Raw genomic sequence first — 18705 nt, forward strand, 5'->3', positions numbered from 1 at the left:
GGAAGAAATGGCAAACCAGGATAGAAGGCTTTGAGTGCTAAATAGAAGACCTCTTGTAATGCTTTATTGGTTTTTGTGACTTTAAAGCATTTAGCTTAACAGTAATGATATTATTATATTGTTTTAAGATGAAAAATCTTTGCTACAATTCATAATATTAGGAGTGAAGGTAAGTAAGCTTCTTCACGCAGGCCACATGATAAGCTCAATTCTTTCTGCAGACAGCATGACAGAGAAGGGACGCGAAAGGATTGAGTGACCCTCTCAAAGGCAAAAGAAAAAAAAAAAAAAAAAAAGCATTCCTTAGGAAGCCCCAGCCTCTCTGCAGAGATAGACCTGGTTCCCCAGGTTCTCCCCTCCCGGCTCCCTGGCTCCCCCGTGTGGTAGTTCTGGGTTTAGCCCGTGACGTTGGGAGGAGGGCCGGGGCAGGACCGGTCACAGTCGCTTCCTCCTTTGGAGGGTTCTGGAAAAGCAGAGCTCCCAGTAGGGTGACACTGGTGTGGCTGCGGAGGGAGCACAGGGCTGGAAGCCAGGAAACTCGGCTCTGCACTCCAGCTGAGTCACTGCTCAGTGGCTGCAGGGGCTGAGGGAGGGGATTCCAGCGGGGGCCCTGCTAAGGAATGACAGCGGTGGGCTAGGGGTGGAGGTGGGGTGCGTAGGCAGAAAGGCAGCAGCGACCTGACCTGTGGGGCTGAAACACCAGCAGGCCGGGCTGATCCACCCTGGAAGCCGTCTGTCCCTGTGGTGAATGGGGACAGGGTCTTGAGTCTTTTCATCAACAGAGTAGAGCAATAACTCAGGCCGCAGAAGAGGGGATAATCGTTAAGTCTTGTAGCAACAAGTACCCGCCAAACCACAAAGCTGTAGTGTCCTGGCTTTATATCCAGGAGAGTAATCCATCTTTCTGGGATTGTGGAGAGTAGGCAGAGCCAGACCATGAAGGGTTTTGTGTGCTAATCCAGATTTAGACTGATTTTGAGGGTAATAGGAAGCTGCTGAGGGTTTCCATCACAGGGTGACACGATTAAAAATAATCCAGTAAGGCTGTTGGAAGCACCAGAGTCGGCCCTGGAATGTCACCCGGTGATACTGACATGCTTTCACATACATCTTCTCACCGGAGCCACACAACCAGCATTTCTCAGAGGAGAAACCTGAGGCTCAGAGAAACTAAGAGGCTTGTTCCCAGTCACATGCCAAGATCGTCATCTACACAAACTGAATTAGAGCCTAGCTCTCCTGTCACTCAGGCCAGGGTTCTTTCTTTTCTTTAAGAAAATATGTATTGCCTTTTAGAAATGTTACACTAGAAACACATGACAGCATCTGGTTATTCAAACAGCCCCGAAGCAAACAGCAAAAGTCGAGAGTTCTCTCATTCTACCCATCACCTCCCACCCCCTCCCAAAGTGAAATCCCTTCGAACAGTTGTCTGGGCGCCCTCCAGCCCTCACTCTGCATTTAGGCACACACGCATACACACATACACACATATGTACACAGTACAAATGGGCTTGTCCTGCATGTACCACTGGGTGACTTGTCTCTGTTGGCACTATTCCTTGTCAGTTCATACAGATCCATCCCTCCTTTGTAAAGCACCTTGGCCTTAGTGCTGGTGGCTGGAACTTCCGTCCCGGCACCCCCGCGGCTCTCACCACTGCTCACGGTGCCCCTTAGGAAGGGGCTGGACCCAGTGCCCTGGTAGTCAGGGCACCAGATGACCAGAGTGCAGCCTCTGTAGGCAGCATTTCCCACTGAGGGCACCTGAAAAGATTTTAGAACGATGCCTGGCTCCATAACTATGCGTGGAAGGAATCTGAGACAGTCCTTAGGCATACTGTGTTTTTAATTTTAGAGATTAAATATTAATTTAATGTGTGTCAGGAAAAAAATCTTAAGTACATCAATGGTGATTGAAGGATTTAAAATTTTTCCTTTAACACAGTTTAAGTTTACTCAAATAAATCTATGTAAAGAGAAATATTAAGTAAACAGTAGCATAGGTGGCATATTGATATGGCCAGAATCTCAAGTGTGGAAAGTGCCCAAGTGAGGTTTGGGAACTGCTGGGGGAGGGGCTGGACTTGGCAGGTGGGGACCTGGGAGCCTGGTTTCTAAATGCTGCTCCTGGGTTCTGGAGGGCCAGGAGGAGGGGATGGAATCGGGGCCTGATGGATATAAGATTCATTCCCCGGCTGCAAGTGAGCTGAGTGGAAGGAAGAGTGCTTACGTTTTGGTCTTGTCATCTGTGCATTCCATGTACCAAGAAAAGTGGCACCAAAGGCCTGGGGAACAGAGCTGCCAGGACCCCCCTGGTCTGCAGCGGGTTATGATGAACATCAACAGCTGTGGGCAAGGGCTTCCTCTCTTGGGATCTGCTTCCCCAAAGGCAAGGAAAGGACTGAACCAAACCAGCAGAGGTCTCACTTCATCCCCAGGGCCCTGGGGAGCTACTGGGAGTTTTTTTCATCACAGGGGTGACAGGATAAGAGCACCTTTAGGACCACCTGAAGTATAATGTCTTTGGAGCATGCCCCCAAATAAAAGAACTGCAGCTCTTTTGTGATCTTTAGCCAATGGTAACCATGTCCTCTAGGAAACAGGCTTAAACTGAAGGGATCTGGGGGAGACTTGAAGGGGATTTGCCTGGTCAGCATGGGTGCCCAAGAGAAAAACCAGACATCACAGACCTCTGAGATCTCCAAGCAGAGACTGACAAAAACATAGGCAACTTCCATCCACTCTTCCTCTGTTTCTCCACCTGAGAGAGACACGCACGAACCACACACCTTGTGAGTGCAGCTGGGGCTCTGAGCCCATCCCTGCCCCCTCACACCCCCTCCCCTTCCTCCCTCCCCACCTCTGTCTGGCATGGCAGAGAGAAGACAGACAGAACCTTGGGATTACTGCTTTTCAAAGGTTGAGGCCAAACACTTATCTACAGGATGATCTCAACTGTGTTCTGAAAAATGTATGAACATACAGGAAGAAAATATAAAAATGTTAACTAACAGCGGTTCCTTCTGGATGGAGGAAGATCAATGATTTTCTTTTTCTTCAAGAACAAAGCGGAGAGACCTCCTAACAGCCATGCGCCTCCAAACTAGTGGAGCTCTGACCAGGGCCCGGGCCACAACAAATGCCCACCCCCACTCCGAAAACGGCACTCGCACATTTGGTTAGCTCAGACCGGGTGACGAGGTCAAGGTGAACGAAAGCTCTATCCGGGTACACAACAGAAAATCGAGCCAAGGCAGAAATCGGCACAAACAAGCTTTTTAGAAAAAGGCGAGTTAGCCTGGAGCAGGGCCCAGGTTTTATTGACAGAAGGCTAGGTCCTGTCCCAGCTGTGCCTGAAGCATGCAGCCAGGCCTGTCCAAGACAAACACTGCAGCCCAACCCAGCCGGCCCGGGAGCAAACCCTATTCCAGGCTGGCTGCCGGTGGGCGTGCTGCTCTGCGGCACCCACGAGGGACTCCTGGCTTCTTCTATATTTCAGTGGTGGTTCTGCTCTAGACACAGCCCTGAGTTAGCTTGCCAGAAAATTCCAAGGTTGACTCATCTCTCCAGCAGAGGGAAGGGAGTCACTCTGCTTCCAAATACTCAGATCTGGAAACACCTGTTCACTGTTGAAATTCTGGGAATGAGACAAGGCATGCAGCAAACCCCAGGCCCTGCTCTGGGGCCTTCCCTCCCACCCCCGTGAGAGCTGGCCGAGCCACTCTAGGGCAGGGTTGCTCAACCTCCGCACTGCTCACATTTAGGGCCGGATGAATCTTTGCTGCGGGGCTGTGGCTCTTCTGTGCAATGGAGGCCGTTTAGCAGCATCCCCGGCCTCTGCCCACTAGGTGCCAGTAGCCTCCTCCAAGCTGTGACAGCCAAAAATGTCCCCAGTAACTGCCAGAGGTCCCACCTGGTGGAGGGGGGCAAGATCACCCCCTCCCATTTGAGACCTGCTGCTCTAGAGGAAGAAACAGAGACCCAAAGGAGAAATGCAGGATGGAGTGGGGTGAGCGGGCTCTGGGATGGGGGATGGGTAGGCTCGAGGGGAACAGAAAGAAGAGAGACTTGGAAGTTCCCAATGGGAAAGAAAAGTGGGAAAATAAAGAGTCGTTTAAATAAGATTTTTGGTAAATGTTGTTATGTGGTGTGCTATGTAACTTCCCTCCTCCATCTTCTAAAGAAAACCTTCAGCAAAAATCTGCATCCTTCACCAGGGCTTTGGGGGTCAGATTTGTCTCCCTTCCTTTTCTCACCTGGGACAGGGCAAGGCCCTCCCAAGAGGTCTGGTTACATTCAGACTACGTTATAAACAGTTCCAGTTCCAAAGTGTGTGGAGGACGTACATAATTTTTTTCTCATACTAAATAAACGAGTTACTTTATTCTGTTTACGGGTGGAGCATTCCTCCACGATGAACGAAGTTGATCCAAATTTATTACTTGTCCTTTTTTTTTTTAAATCTTTGGGCTGCACCGCTCGGCAGGTGGGGTCTCACTTCCCTGACCAGGGATCGAACCCGCACCCCCTGCGTTGGCAGCGTGGAGTCTTAACCACTGGACCGCTAGGGAAGTCCTATCTTGTGGGCAAACCCCAATCGGCAGTACCCCAAATGACACAGCATCCTTAACCAGGGATAGGTCTATCTCAAGTGCATTTGCAAGACCCGCAATACTAGTATGCTCATCTATGGAAACAAATACAGAGTTTCAAAACAATCACCTTGCACTCGATTCATTACAAAACCTGCAAGAGGAGGAACTACTGTATAACTGTCATCAGATATTAGCACATCCAGATAAATAAATCCTGTGTTATATAAACTAGGTACTACATTGTAATCTGGTGATCCAGAGAGTTGAGGGCCTGCATCAATGATCTTATCAATAGCACATTTCTCAGGCAAACTGCATATCTTTATGCCATCTTCTGTGATATATGCAGCCTACACCACTCAGCATGCCTCTGGCAATTTCCATTGGCTTTACTGGTAAAAGATCATGGGCCGTTTTCCTTGTGAAAAAAATTTTTGATGATCTACACGGGTTCATCAGATCAATGTACTGGTTTCTTCCCATGCCAAGAAGCCTTAGGCAGGCAGCAGCAGTAAAACTGGGCAATGAATCCTAACTTTTCTCACTGTTCATAATGTCATCCGTGATCCCAGGATAATATGGTGCTATCCTCAGGCCTTTACCATATCTGATAAATGGCAAGGGTACAGCATGAGATGTTCTCGACTGCACAGCTCCCCATAGTACTTGGGTTCATCTTCTTGACATGTTTAAGTATTTCTATATTGTAACTGACTGTGAACAGTGTACAGGACAACCTGCTTCTCATATTCTCTCTGTGAATTTCCAAGACTCTGCCTCACGTTGACGGGCAGCTTACTCCAGGGGTAGTTGTGCCGGATGTGGAACTCCACGGCTATGTGCGTGATGCTGGGAGCCGGGGCAGGAAGCAGCGGCCGGGCCCGAGGCTGGAACGATGCCTCCCGCCTGCCCGCTCTCACGCTGCGGATGGCCCAGGCCGCCCCACGGCCGGGGTGTCTGAGGGCTCAGCGAGGCCTGGGCCACGGGGCGCGGGAGCAGTGGAGAGGGGCGGCTCCAAGTTTCTTTCGGATGTACAGAATTTAAAAAATATATTTTTTAGAATGAATTCAATATCATTCTTATAAAAATACACATCATATTTGCTTTCTAGTACTACTTTCCCAGTGGGAGAAAAAGGCCTGGGGAACAGCAGGGAGGCCGGCAGCACCCATGGGTGGACCAGGTGACTGAACATTGTTGAGCATGTACATCATGGTCAGAAAAAGCGTGTGGATGGCTAGTCTGGGGACTTGGGACTGGACCCCGATTCCCCAGGCCCACTTGTATTCTCTTGAGGAAATAACCAGTCATTCAGCATCTGTGTTGTCTCTCACAGCACCCAGGGCTTTTCTCTCAGAAACATGGGGTTTAATTAAAGTCTTGCTCCCCTACTTTACTGCATCACTAAGTCCCTGGCATTCCCGGGCCTGGCACATGCTCTACATTCAAAACGTATTTGTTAAATAAATAAATGGATGATGTCCTTACAGTAAGGATGGACACTCCTTACTTCCTTAACCAACAACATCTGACCAATACATTAAGGCTTACAGCAAATGTCACCTCCTCTGGGAAGTATTCCCTGATTTCTCCCAACAGAAACAATTGCACCGTATACTCAAAATGCTTCATTCGTACTTTTATTGAAACATGAATCACACTATATACTATTTGGTTGTATTCTGCCTTCCCCGCCAGAATGTAAGCTCTCTGAGGACCAGAACTATGATGTAGCATTTATTATCCCCACTCTTACCAGTGCTTGGCACATAGTAGATAATTAATGTTTCATCAATGCAAGAATTAAAAACAACGCTCTCCTGTCTCCCTCCCAAATCCTCGACATCAAAGGTCAGACACGCCCTAGTTCAAGTGGCTTGGCAAAGCCCAGAACCAAGAGCTGCTCTGGGCATTAACTTCCTGGCCCTTTGACACAGGGAAAGAACATTTGCACAGCCCCTCTGACGTTGATCTGGTCTGGCTGGCTGACTGGCAGGCAGGATGATGTGCTGAGAAGCCTCAGTCCCAGCATCCCCACTGCCCCAGGGCTACGAGGCCTCAGAGGATCCTCAGGAGCTTTCTCTGGGACCCCCACCGCTACCCCTACCCACACCCACACCTATGGCTGGAGCCCTAGGCCAAAGCAGGCTCTGTGCTTGGGGTGGACTACAGGGCACTTCTCAATAGTGTCACCGATTCTGTTCCATCTCCCCAGCCACCTGGAAGAGGGGGTGTGATATTGTGGTTTTTTAATAAGAAATATATATTTGGTCTCTGTCTCCTTTCCTGGCACAGAGCTCCTAAAACCCTTGGAACTTCCTAAGTGAGGAGAGCAACAGAGGTGTTTCTTGTTATGTTAATGAGGTGATTTTGGAGGCCACCTAAGGATGCAGGCTTGTTGCCAGGAGAGGACTGGAACTTTTAGTCCCACCCCCTGACCTCTGGGGAGGGGAGAGGGGCTGGAGGATGAATCAGTCACCGCTGGCCAATGATTTAATCAATCATGTCTGTGTCATGAAGCCTCTATAAAAACCCAAAAAGTTGGGGCTTGGAGAGCTTCTGGGTTGGCGAACACGTGGAGGTGCAGGGAGCGTGGCGCCTGGAGAGGGCATGGAAGCTGTGTCCCTCCCACACACCTTGCCCTCTGCATCTCTTCCATCTGGCTGTTCCTAAGTTAGATCCTTTTATAATAAACTGATCATCTAGTAGGTAAAATGTTTGAGTTCTGTGAGCTGCTCTAGCAAATTAATTGAACCCAAGGAGGGAGCTGTAGAAGGTGACAACACAGCCTTGCCATTGGTGTCTGAAGTGGTGGTGGGGAGGCGCACAGATAGTGCCAGAATTGAGGTGAACTGAAGGACACCCAGCGGGTGTCAGATGATCGCTTTGGTGGTGTGGGACCCTCGCCCGCCACATCAGAATTGGGGGCAGAATCAGAGTGTGTGCTGTGGACCCCATCCAGCCAGAAGGGGACCTCAACATCCAGTGTATGTGGAACACTCACGCCACCTCCCGCCCACCAGAGCTCCTGGGAGGGACAGGGGAGCCCGGGACACCTCAGAGGCTGTTCCCAGCCCGGTCCTTGAGCCCTTGCTGCCTACCTGGCTGAAGGTCGAAGTGAGGGTGCTTTCTGGAGAGGGTCTGTCCCGGGAGGGGCCTTCCTGCTGACTGCAGTCCAGCTGGATCAGGCTGCGGCACTCCGGGTGGCAGGTGAATTTACAGTCTGGAGGGAGAGAACCATAGGGGGATTAGGGGCCAGATAGGAGGCCCAGAGAAATACCCTGGAAGATGGCGTGTATCTCCTGGAGGGAAGAGCACGCAGGAGGGAAGCGGAGGGGGGAGAACACCGTGAGAATGTCACCCGCTCTCTGCGCCACCATGAATGGTGAAGGTGAACAGGTGCTTTACAGTTTGCAAACTATTTGCGCCTCTGTTATTGTGCGTGACCCTGCAACCATTATTACTGCCACTTTACAGACAGGAAACTGGGGCCTTAGGGACATTGGTGATTTTCTAAGGGCAGATCATCTGGCTTCTGGCTGGCTCTCTTTCTACTAATTTACGTTAATCACCAGGGGTCACGGATCGTTGGGGAAGGACTTAACTTTTCTGGGCCTTGTTTTGCAGTCTGTAAAATATAGGTACTAAGTGCCCTGCCTAGTGCACAAGGACGTTTATAGTTAAAGGGAGAACAGGTCTTAATAAATTAAAGGTGCTTCCAGGGACAAAGGCATTATTATCAACAGGAAGGGCTGTCACCTGTCTCTGACCCTGCCCCATCTAGAAATGTGGGGTGGCTTCTCTAACCCAGCTGACGTAGCTTACAGACAACATCCAAAACTAGGTGCTTCGGGGAAAAGCACACGTTTATTTCCTAGACAATGTTCACCTCCACGGAAGTAAGACTTAACGACCAGAGTTGCAAAGAGTCTGGGGGACTACCTCGCAGATGGGGAAGCTGAGGCTCAGAGAGGTAAAGCTAGGTGCCCAACGACACACAGCTCAGTGGCAGAACCAAGGCTGCGAGCAGTCTCCAGCTTCCTCAGGGCTCTCTCTGGAGCCTCCTTGGCAGAAGGGAGGTGAAGTTGAAGGGGGCAGGAGGCAGAGAGGCTGGGGCAGGCCAGGGGAGGGGCGTGTGTATGGAGGATGGGAGTGAAGAAAAGGTGGGCAGCAAAAGAAATCAACTTAAGCCCATCAGCAGGCAACATGCTCAGATTTGAGGTTGGTTCTCACAGAAGCTGCTGGGCCCGCCAGGGTCACCTGTCCCGGAGGTGCCACAGCTCAGCCGGAAGGCCCAGCTGAGGGAGGCTGCCGGAGTCTCCATGAGAAGCTGCTCGATTGTGATGCCAGGTGCATGGGGATGCGGCAGGGGACACGACAGCCTGGACTTGTTTGTATAACCTGGGGACGAGGGGACAACTTTTGGCTGATAAGGGCTGAGCCTCCTGACACTCTTTTCCTTCCTTTTAACAAGTTCCAAAACCTCGGCACATTGGGACTATCTTCTTAAAGCTGTGAAGCGCACTCCGTCCTGGGGCGGCGGTAGGGGTGAGTCTCCTCTTCTCCCCACGCTCTCGGGGAGTTTTGGAAAGAGACCCCCACTCTCCCCAGCTGCCCCCTTCCCTTACATCCCCAAAGATGAGCACCTGGACCACACTCCTTGTACAGGTTTTGCCATTAATGCCTGCAGGGGAGCACCCAGCAAATGTGGGGACATGAAGAGATTCCAGAAGCCCGCAACCTTCTGACTCAGTGGTCTGAAGTCCTGACCACCTTTCTGGGATGGCATTTAGAAGCCCTACTGCTCACCTCCCTCGTGCCTGCAGGTGAGGCCCACGCGACATCCTCTCCTTCACACTCCACCCTCTTCTGGGCATTCCCAGCTCTCCTCCGGAGGAGCTATGCTCTCACCTGGAGAGGGGATGGGTACAGCTCACTCTGGGCCATGCACCATAACCCCGCCCACGCCCACATGCATTCCTGGGCTCCCCCAGTAGGAGATCTCTGCCCGGCACGAGGACGGCCTCACCCCTGGTGGGGGTGAAGGGCACAGGTGGCGTGCAGACCGCATCTCCCCTGCCCGCAGTGCCCAGAAATGCCAGGGCTTTGATAAGGGAGCACCGAGGCCAGAGCCCACACAAAGAGGCATTGTCTGGGCTCTGCTCCTGGGACACACCTATCCAGCTCCTGGCCAAGCTCTGAGTGATGAAGAATTCTCCGGGGCTGCCAAGGAGTGGAAACTCGCCAGCTCTACCTCAAGTGAGAGCTGCCACTGGCTCCCAAAGGGGAGAGCGTCTTGAGAAAGGAAGAAGTCTTCCAGTCTCCTATTTCAACTCTGTGTGCTGCAGACACGGGCACTCTGTGTCCACCTGTGCATCTGAATCTCTCCATTTCTGTCTGTCTCTCTGTGCTCTGCCTCTCGCTGACACACATGCGTGCGTGTGCACACACACACACACAGCACCAAAACCACAGGAACATTTTTTTTTTTTTTACAGCCTCACGCTGAGCTGGACGGAGCGGGGGAACAGAAGACTCCAAGAGGAGTGGTTTGGGATTTTATAAAAAGCACATTTGAGCACCAATGAGCCTGTCCCCTCAGACCGTGTAATCACAGACTGTAGCAAAACCACTGAAGCACGTCTTGATATTTCCTGGCCCCTGGAAATGCTAAGCCCAGGGCTTTTAGGCCAGCAGAGATGAGGTCACAGGCCCCATCCCTTCTCCACACACAGAAGCAAGGCCCCCCCAGCCACAACCAGTAGCCTGCAGGCCTCATGTGCTCTGAGTGGGGACATTCATGAGGTTGCCAAGGCAGGGTTGTCTCCACTGGAGCCCAGTGCTTAAACCCCCACAGGCCATCTTTGCCTCAAGATAGGAGGAATGATGGAGACACAAGCACAGAGGGGCCCTTCTCAAAGAGGGAACTGTATGCCAGGGTGCAGAGAGGGCTCCTGTGCGCTACCCTCAGACCCAGGCTGTATTGGTTTCCTCGCTGCTATAACAAAGCACCACCAACTAGGCGGCTTAAAACTGAAATTATTGGGACTTCCCTGGTGGCACAGTGGTTGAGAGTCCGCCTGCCGATGCAGGGGACGCGGTTTCGTGCCCCGGTCCGGGAGGATCCCACATGCCGCGGAGCAGCTGGGCCTGTGAGCCATGGCCGCTGACCCTGCGCGTCCGGAGCCTGTGCTCCGCAACGGGAGAGACCACAACAGTGAGAGGCCCGCGTACCGCAAAAAAAAAAAAAAAAAAACAACACCTGGAATCATTGTCTCTCAGTTCTGGAGGCCAGAAGTCTGAAATCAAGCTGTCAGCAGGCTCACGCTCCTTCTGGAGCCTGTAGGAGGATTGTTTCTTGCCTCTTCCCAGCTTCTGTGGTTTGCTGGCAGTCTTCGGTTGTCCTCCGCTTGCAGCTGCATCACTCCCATCTCTGCTTCAGTCTCTACATGGCCTTCTCCCTGTATGCCTGTGTCTTCACATGGTCATCCTCACATGACACCAGTCATATTGAATTAGGGGACCATCCTACTCTTAGTGCAACCTTTTCTTAACTAATTACATCTGCAACTACCTTGTTTCCAAGCAAGGTCACATTCTGATGTACTGGGGGTTAGAACGTTGACATATTATTTTTTTGCCAGGTGGGGGGATACAATTCAACCCATAACACAGACCCTGGGCCATATTGGGAACCCAGAGCCCTTAGTCTCGAACGGATGTGGGTTTCTCATGGACACCATCTCCAGAGGTCAGCAGCAGACTGGCAGAGGAAGGAGGCCAGGAAGTGCTGAGCTGAGGCCAGGACCACCTCCCTACTTCTACTAGCCCTGCTCCTGGCCTTCTTGGTCCCTGAAGGTCACCACCAAAGGCACCATCTCGAACAAGGGGGTCAGGACCAGAGGCCATGGCAACCTATGTCCAAAGATATAGTCTTTCTTCTACTTCAGCCCAGAGGAGGTGAATTCAGCAGATGGAACTGTGCTAGGAGATTGCTTTCCAAAATGCAAAAGCTACAAACCTCCCCTTAGTCCCCAGGGCTGCCCTAGTTAGTTCCTGCCTGACCCCAGTTGCCAAATGCACACACACACACACACACACACACACACACAGGCACACAAAGAGGCTAATTTTTCTGAACCAGAGGCATTCTGTTGATAAGGAACCCTTAAGGCCCTTTCACCCCGGGGTTGTATGCAAGATCCCAAGATAGTGTGGCCTCTCCACTTCACTCTCCCCCTCCTCCAGCTGAAGCCAGGATGTGGGGTGAGGATGGGGCAGGTTCCCAGGATTCAGAGCCTGGGTTACAATGAGCTCATAGGCCTCCCTTGCGGTCATTCCCAGGTCAGTGAAGAGCAGCTTCTCACCCTGCATGGCCAAAGCCACTACTGAGGCCCAAGGGGAAGCATGAGAGCCTCTGAATCCAGGAGCCCTGTGTCCATGCTCTGGGTACCCCAGGCCTTCTTGGACAAGGTCAACCTCAGAACAAACTTACCACTTCCCCCGTTCCCCCTCGGGATCTGGCCTGTGCTACAGGAAAATGGAAAGAGGATGGACTTGGGAGGAAGGCCTGGCCTCCACTCACTGCTCAACCAGCTTTGTGACCTTGGGTAAGTTATTGAACTCCTCGGATCATTAATTTACTCGACTATATAGTGGGAATAATAGCCTGTTCATAGGGCTGCCATGAGGATTAAATGGGGTCCATGATGTAAAGCACTGCACAGGAGGCCTGGGACACAGAGGCCCCCAGTTAATGTTCCATCCCACCTCTCCCAACACTACTCTGACGTGTGGATTCCTTCCCGCCCCACCGAGCTCCTGGTGGGTCACCTGTAGTCTCACCAGCTCCCCCTAGCCAGCCATTTCTAAACCAAGCACACAAATAGATTTTAGTTTTAAAATAATTTTGTTCTTAGGCACTACAGAAAAATCTGAAAAAACACATAATGGAAAAGAATATGAAAAAGAATGTGTGTATATATATATATATATATATGTATAACTGAATCACTTTGCTGTACAGCAGAAATTAACACAATACTGTAAATCAACTATACTTCAATAAAATAAATTCTTTAAAAATTAAAAAACAGAGACTTCCCTGGTGGTCCAGTGGTTAAGACTCCACGTTCCCAATGCAGGGGACCCAGGTTCGATCCCTGGTAAGGGAACTAGATCCCACATGCCACAACTAAAGATCCCACATGCCACAACTAAAGATCCCACATGCCACAATGAAGATCCTGCATGCCACAACTAAAGATCCCGCATGCCACAATGAAGATCCTGCATGCCACAACTAAAGATCCCGCATGCCACAATGAAGATCCTGCATGCCACAACTAAAGATCCCGCATGCCACAATGAAGATCCTGCATGCCACAACTAAAGATCCCGCATGCCACAATGAAGATCCTGCATGCCACAACTAAAGACCCACATGCCACAATGAAGATCCTGCATGCCACAACTGAAGATCCCACATGCCACAATGAAGATCCTGCCGCAACTAAGACTCGGAGCAGCCAAATTAATTGATTAATTAATTAAAATAAATTAAAAAACAAACAAACAAAAACCACTATCACCACCACCACACACACAAAAAAGTGCATTGGAAAATTACAATGTTACAAAAGTTTTTAAAAAGCAGGAGTTAAGGTCATTCCGAGCAAGTCAGTGGGGACAGTCCTCAGTCTTGGGGTCCCTGCCTTGGCTCCCTTCTCAGATATTTCTTCAAGAGTCCCCCATTCTTGTGCTGGGGGTCCCTCCACTCAAGAACAACCATGTCCACTCAGAGACCACCTAGAATGCTCTCTGTGCCTGTCTGTCCCAGGCCGGCCCGGCCCTGCTTCACCACCTGCAGCCCCACTGCACCCTGCAACCTCGACACGCCCTGCTCCCCCAGCCAGAAGCACCTCTCTCCACATGGCTCCAAGATTTCCCCTCGGACCTCAGGCCCTCTAGTGTCCTCTTCGACCACACGCCCCTCTAAGCCTCCAGGGCTGCAGCTCCTGAAGTCCACCCTTTCCCAGCCCTTTGCTCTGGGCCCTGCTCAGTGTTCAAGAGGACCAGCCACTATTAAGCATTTGGAAGGGGGTTAGTATGAATTGGTTGAGTGAATAGAGGCAGGAATGAATGGTCTTCTGCCTTTTGCTGAAGTGGAGAGACCAGAGTGTGAGTGCTGACCTACCCCTAGGCTAGTGTCCTAACTCCTGCGTGCCTCAGCTTCCTCTCTAAATGGAGCCGATGGCAGTACCTGCCTCACAGCGTTGCTAAGAGCATTAGACGAGGTAATTACGTAAATCATAACACAACACCTGATGCAAACTAAGAGATCAATAAATACTAGCTATTCATATTAACTGGCTAAAATCCTAGTCAATCTCACCAGTAGCCACAGCATCTGGCATCCTCATCCCGGAAGCCCGTCTGTGCACATCCCATCACTGCCCATTGACCTTCCTCCAGACCTCCACTGAGTCCTGATAAAAAAGGCTCTGATGAACCTGAGACCCCCATTGAGCCCCTCTCCCCAGCCTGAGCAAGGGAGGCCCCTGGTGTCGGCTCCCTGCAGCGGTGAGGTGCCAGGTGTGCATGGAGCCCGGTGAGGGGCAACTCTCCCCCACCTCGGAGAGGCACCTTTGCCCACCTGGGATGTCTCTCCTCCCTGCCTTCCTACCCACCCCCTCCAATATTTGAACTTCTAAAATCTTGCTCTAGTTTCAGAAAAGAAAATTGTTAACCAAAATTGATAACTTCCAGTATTAAAGAGGATGTGGGTAAATGAGAAGGTTCTTGCCTTATTGGTGATACCAATTTCCTGCAGGAATTTATCCTCAGTGTGTATTTATATCTAAATACGTCTCCACTAAAAGGTTCATCACACAGTTATTTATGGCAACAAAATACTAGAAATACTGCACATCCATCTACAGGGGGCCAGCTACAATTATGGTATATTTAGCCATTATATAAGATGATGTAGATTGGTCAACTTGGAAAGATGTCCACAAGCATATTACTGAAAGAGAAAAAGGCTGTGTTTCGTGATCCTAATTATATAAAAACATACACATACTTACATATATATTATGCATAGAGAGAAATTTGGAAGGTAGGTGATATGCTTGCTCTGAGTAATGGGATTTCAAGTGTTTTTCCTCTCTTTATAGTCTAAATTTTTATAATAAATATATATTGTTTTTTTAAAATTTATTTTTGGTTGCACTGGATCTTCATTGCTGCACGCGGACTTTCTCTAGTTGCGGCGAGCGGGGCTACTCTTCACTGCAGTGCGCGGGCTTCTCATTGCAGTGGCTTCTCTTGTTGCGGAGCACGGGCTCTAGGCACGCGTGCTTCAGTAGTCGTGGCTCATGGGCTCTAGAGCGCAGGCTCAGTAGTTGTGGCGCACGGGCTTAGTTGCTCCGCGGCATGTGGGATCTTCCCGGACCAGGGCTCGAATCCGTGTCCCCTGCATTGGCAGGTGGATTCTTACCACTGTGCCACCAGGGGAGTCCTAATAAATATTTATTCTTTATAATTTTATAATGAATATATATTCTTTACTAATATATATTTTATAATGAATATATATTCTTTTATAATGAATATATATTCTTTACTAAAGGTACAAAGAAAAATCATGAACCCACATTGTGGTGACAGCGGCTCCATTATTCACTACCTACAATGTGTTAGACAGCTTATATACATGACTTCACGCTATCAGTACTATGCCTGTATGACATGTTTCTACCCCTATTTTTTAAAAAGCAGACTTTATTTTTTAGAGCAAAACTGAGCAGAAGTATAGAGAGAGTTCCTGTATACCCTCTGCCCCCCCCACCACGTGCACAGCCTCCCCCTGTACCAACATTTCCCATCAGAGTGGCACATTCTTCTGATGAGCCTACACTGACCTGTCGCTATCGCCTGAAGTCCATCATTTACATTAGGGTTCACTCCTGGTGTTGTACATTCTATGGGTTTGGAAAAATAAATAATGACATGTATCCACCATTCAGTATCACACAGCATAGTTTCACTGCCCTAAGTATCTCTGTGCTCTGTCTATTCATCCCTCTCACCCCACTAAACCCTTGGTAACCAGTGATTTTTTTACTCTCTCCATAGTTTTGTCTTTTCCAGAATGTCACATAGTTGGAATCATACACTACGTAGCCTTTTCAGATTGGCTTCTTTCACTTAGGAATATGCATTTAAGGTAACTCCATATCTCTTCATGACTTGAGAGCTCACTTCTTTTCAGTTCTGAATATTACTCCAGTGTCTGGATGGACCACAGTTTATTCATGCATTCACCTATGAAGGACATCTTGGTTGCTTCCAAGAGTTGGCGATTATGGATAAAGCTGCCGTAAACATCTGCGTGCAGGTTTTCACGTGGATGTAAGTTTCCAGTTCCATTCTTCTACTCCTATTTTAGAGATGAGGAAACTAAGGCTTGGAAAGGTTAAGAGACTTGTTGAGAGCCACACGGCGGGTGAGTGGCAGAATTGCAAAGGGAAATGCATCACACCTGGCTGCTTCTCGATAGCCCTGTTTTCTGGGAAACCATCCCCTCCGTTTGGTCCTGGTCCTCCCTACCATGCACCATTTGAGGCCAGGGATGGGCTTTATTAGGGATGGGGGTTAGGGGGGCCCAAGGCCAGAAGAGAGCATGGGTCAGAGGGATTTGGGCAAGGAGTGCTTTCTCCTCTGCCCTAGCAGGTAACAGCAAGAACGTCCCTCCCCAAGGCCTCTGCCTCATTCTGAGAAGTGCCAGTTCACAGCTTGAGTCCCAGCTCCGCCAAGCCACTCAGCCTGGGAGAACCCACCCGGACTGTCTGCCTGCTCTGGACTGGTCCTCCATCCACGGCCCCTTCGTCTCTGGGAGACTATGAACTATTCAGGCAGCAGTCGGAGGTTCTTGCACTGAGCTCCTCAGAGCACCAGAAAGGCCAGCTCTTCAGTCAAGGTCAAGCGCCACAAGTAGTGGGCGCTCGGCTTTCCCCACGCAGAGGCCCAGCCTCTGCAACTCTGCACCCCGTGACACCCAAACAGAGCCAACTGCCCCATCGCGTGGAGAGATGAGGATGGTGGGAGAGCCCAGAATGCACAGAGGCTCCGAGCACCAAAACGCACCCACTTGGCGTCTGTAAGTCAGGCATCCTCAGACAGGCCGCGCAGCCCCTGAAGCACACTGTTTAATGCGCATGATAGAGGTCTTTTAGAAAGGGTGCAAGTGGCAAAACACTAAATCAGGAGCTTCGGAGGACACAGAATCTGGCCTCCAGAGCCACACAGATCAGGGTTTGAATGCAAGCCCTGTTTCTAATTGGGTATGAGATGCCTGGACAATTTACTTAACCTTAGTAAAATATGGAATCTATTTTCAGCCTCGATTTCCTCATCTGCAAGATGGAAGTAATGATATCTTCCTTGCCAGCAGATGCGTTGCCAAAATTAGAGAGCGTGTATGTGAAGCACCCAACAGTGCCTGCACAGAGTAGATGTTCACCAGATGGTAGCTGTCACTTTCAACCCTGGGACCCCTGAGTCTGGGTAGCTGGATTCCTGTTGACTTAGCATGTGATGCTAGTCCTCAAATCTCTCAGTTTGGGGTCCTCTTCCAATGTATTAACTAAGAAGAATCATGAACTTTCTTGCTCACCTAAGTTCCTCCTACCTGCCCCTACCTGCCTCCAGCCCTGCCTTTGATGGCCCAGGGGAGTGAGGCAGAGACACAAGAGGATGAGTCATGCTGGAGAGAGGGAAGGTAGAGAGACGGATTTGTCAAGCTTGGAGGGCTGTGGCCATTGCCAAAATCAACACAATCTATACATTTTTCATACTCCTGGTTAAACGTCTAGTGAGGCAGCAAGAGAATGGAAACTCCCCACTCCTGGGGTCAGACATCCAGCTCAGGACATCTGCATCTTTATGTTTCCAGGAAGGAGCCTGAACCCCAGCTCTAGGGAGACCATATAATGTAGTTCATTGTTTCAGAGGACAGGCCAACCCTGAGGGTACCCAGCACCTCGAACCCCAGCCTGGAGGGCCTGGAGACACACAACTGCCCCTGCGCACACTTCACACACACACACATACACACACACCCTACAGACTGTGACAGAATGCAGGCCAGGAAGCCAACAGGAAGGGTCAATGTTATGGTAGAGGAGTGGCCTGGAAGCCAGGCCCATGTCCCGGGTCAGAGAAGCCAGCCTTCCTGTGGACGGCTGGACTCACCGGGGTGCCGTCTTTGTGCAAAGAGCCGCAAGGGAATGCTGCTGAACGCGCTCAAGTCACAAAATGAGGCACACGGGCTGGCCTGCAGAGGCACGATCCTGCCTCACGGGGGTGGGTGGGTGGGTGTGGGTGGGTGTGCCTCTCGGGCTGTCGGGCCCATTACTCATCTGTCTCCAACACAACCACACAACCCTAGGCTGAAAGCACCAACAAAGGGAAGCCACTGCGGTCAGGCCGGCCCAAGAGTATTGGGCGGGGGAGAAAATAGCGATAGGCGAGTCTGCAGGCCCTCAGTGCAAGGGGCCGGGGGAGGGAGGGAGGGCAGGACAGTTCCTGGCAAGTTCAGATGGATGATGCAGGGAGCAAAGGAAGTGTCAGGCGTGCCTGCCTTGCGACCAGCGAGGCAGGGGACAGGGCCTGACCCCAGGGCACCTTCCCATGTGGTCTGTTTCATGCCACTTCACTCTTTGGGGGCGCTACACCCTGAACCATGCCCCCCACCCTGCCTTGTGTGGATGTGTATATATGTTTAAAACTATAAACAAAATTAATAGGGTTGGGCTTCCCTGGTGGCGCAGTGGTTGAGAGTCCGCCTGCCGATGCAGGGGACACAGGTTCGTGCCCCGGTCCGGGAAGATCCCACATGCCGCGGAGCGGCTGGGCCCGTGAGCCATGGCCGCTGAGCCTGCGCATACGGAGCCTGTGCTCCGCAACAGGAGAAGACACAACAGTGAGAGGCCCGCGTGCCACAAAAAAAAAAAAAAATTAATAGGGTTGAATCTACTTTTAACAATTCATGCTTCCACTTTAGATAGTATTAACTAACTCCCTGCCAGGACTATGCTAGAAC

At 50.6% G+C, this 18705-nt stretch overlaps 1 protein-coding gene across 1 annotated transcript in view; it reads right to left on the reverse strand.

Moving 5' to 3' along the window:
- Positions 1-18705, reverse strand: part of RASSF5 (Ras association domain family member 5) — a 71142-nt gene that overhangs the window by 35860 nt on the left and 16577 nt on the right. The window contains exon 2 of the mRNA XM_067729181.1: positions 7700-7821. Within this exon, the coding sequence (XP_067585282.1) occupies positions 7700-7821 (122 nt within the window). The remainder of the gene's footprint in view (positions 1-7699; positions 7822-18705) is intronic.

This window comes from Pseudorca crassidens, chromosome 2, assembly GCF_039906515.1.
Source record: "Pseudorca crassidens isolate mPseCra1 chromosome 2, mPseCra1.hap1, whole genome shotgun sequence".
In the NCBI taxonomy this organism is placed as follows: domain Eukaryota; kingdom Metazoa; phylum Chordata; class Mammalia; order Artiodactyla; family Delphinidae; genus Pseudorca; species Pseudorca crassidens.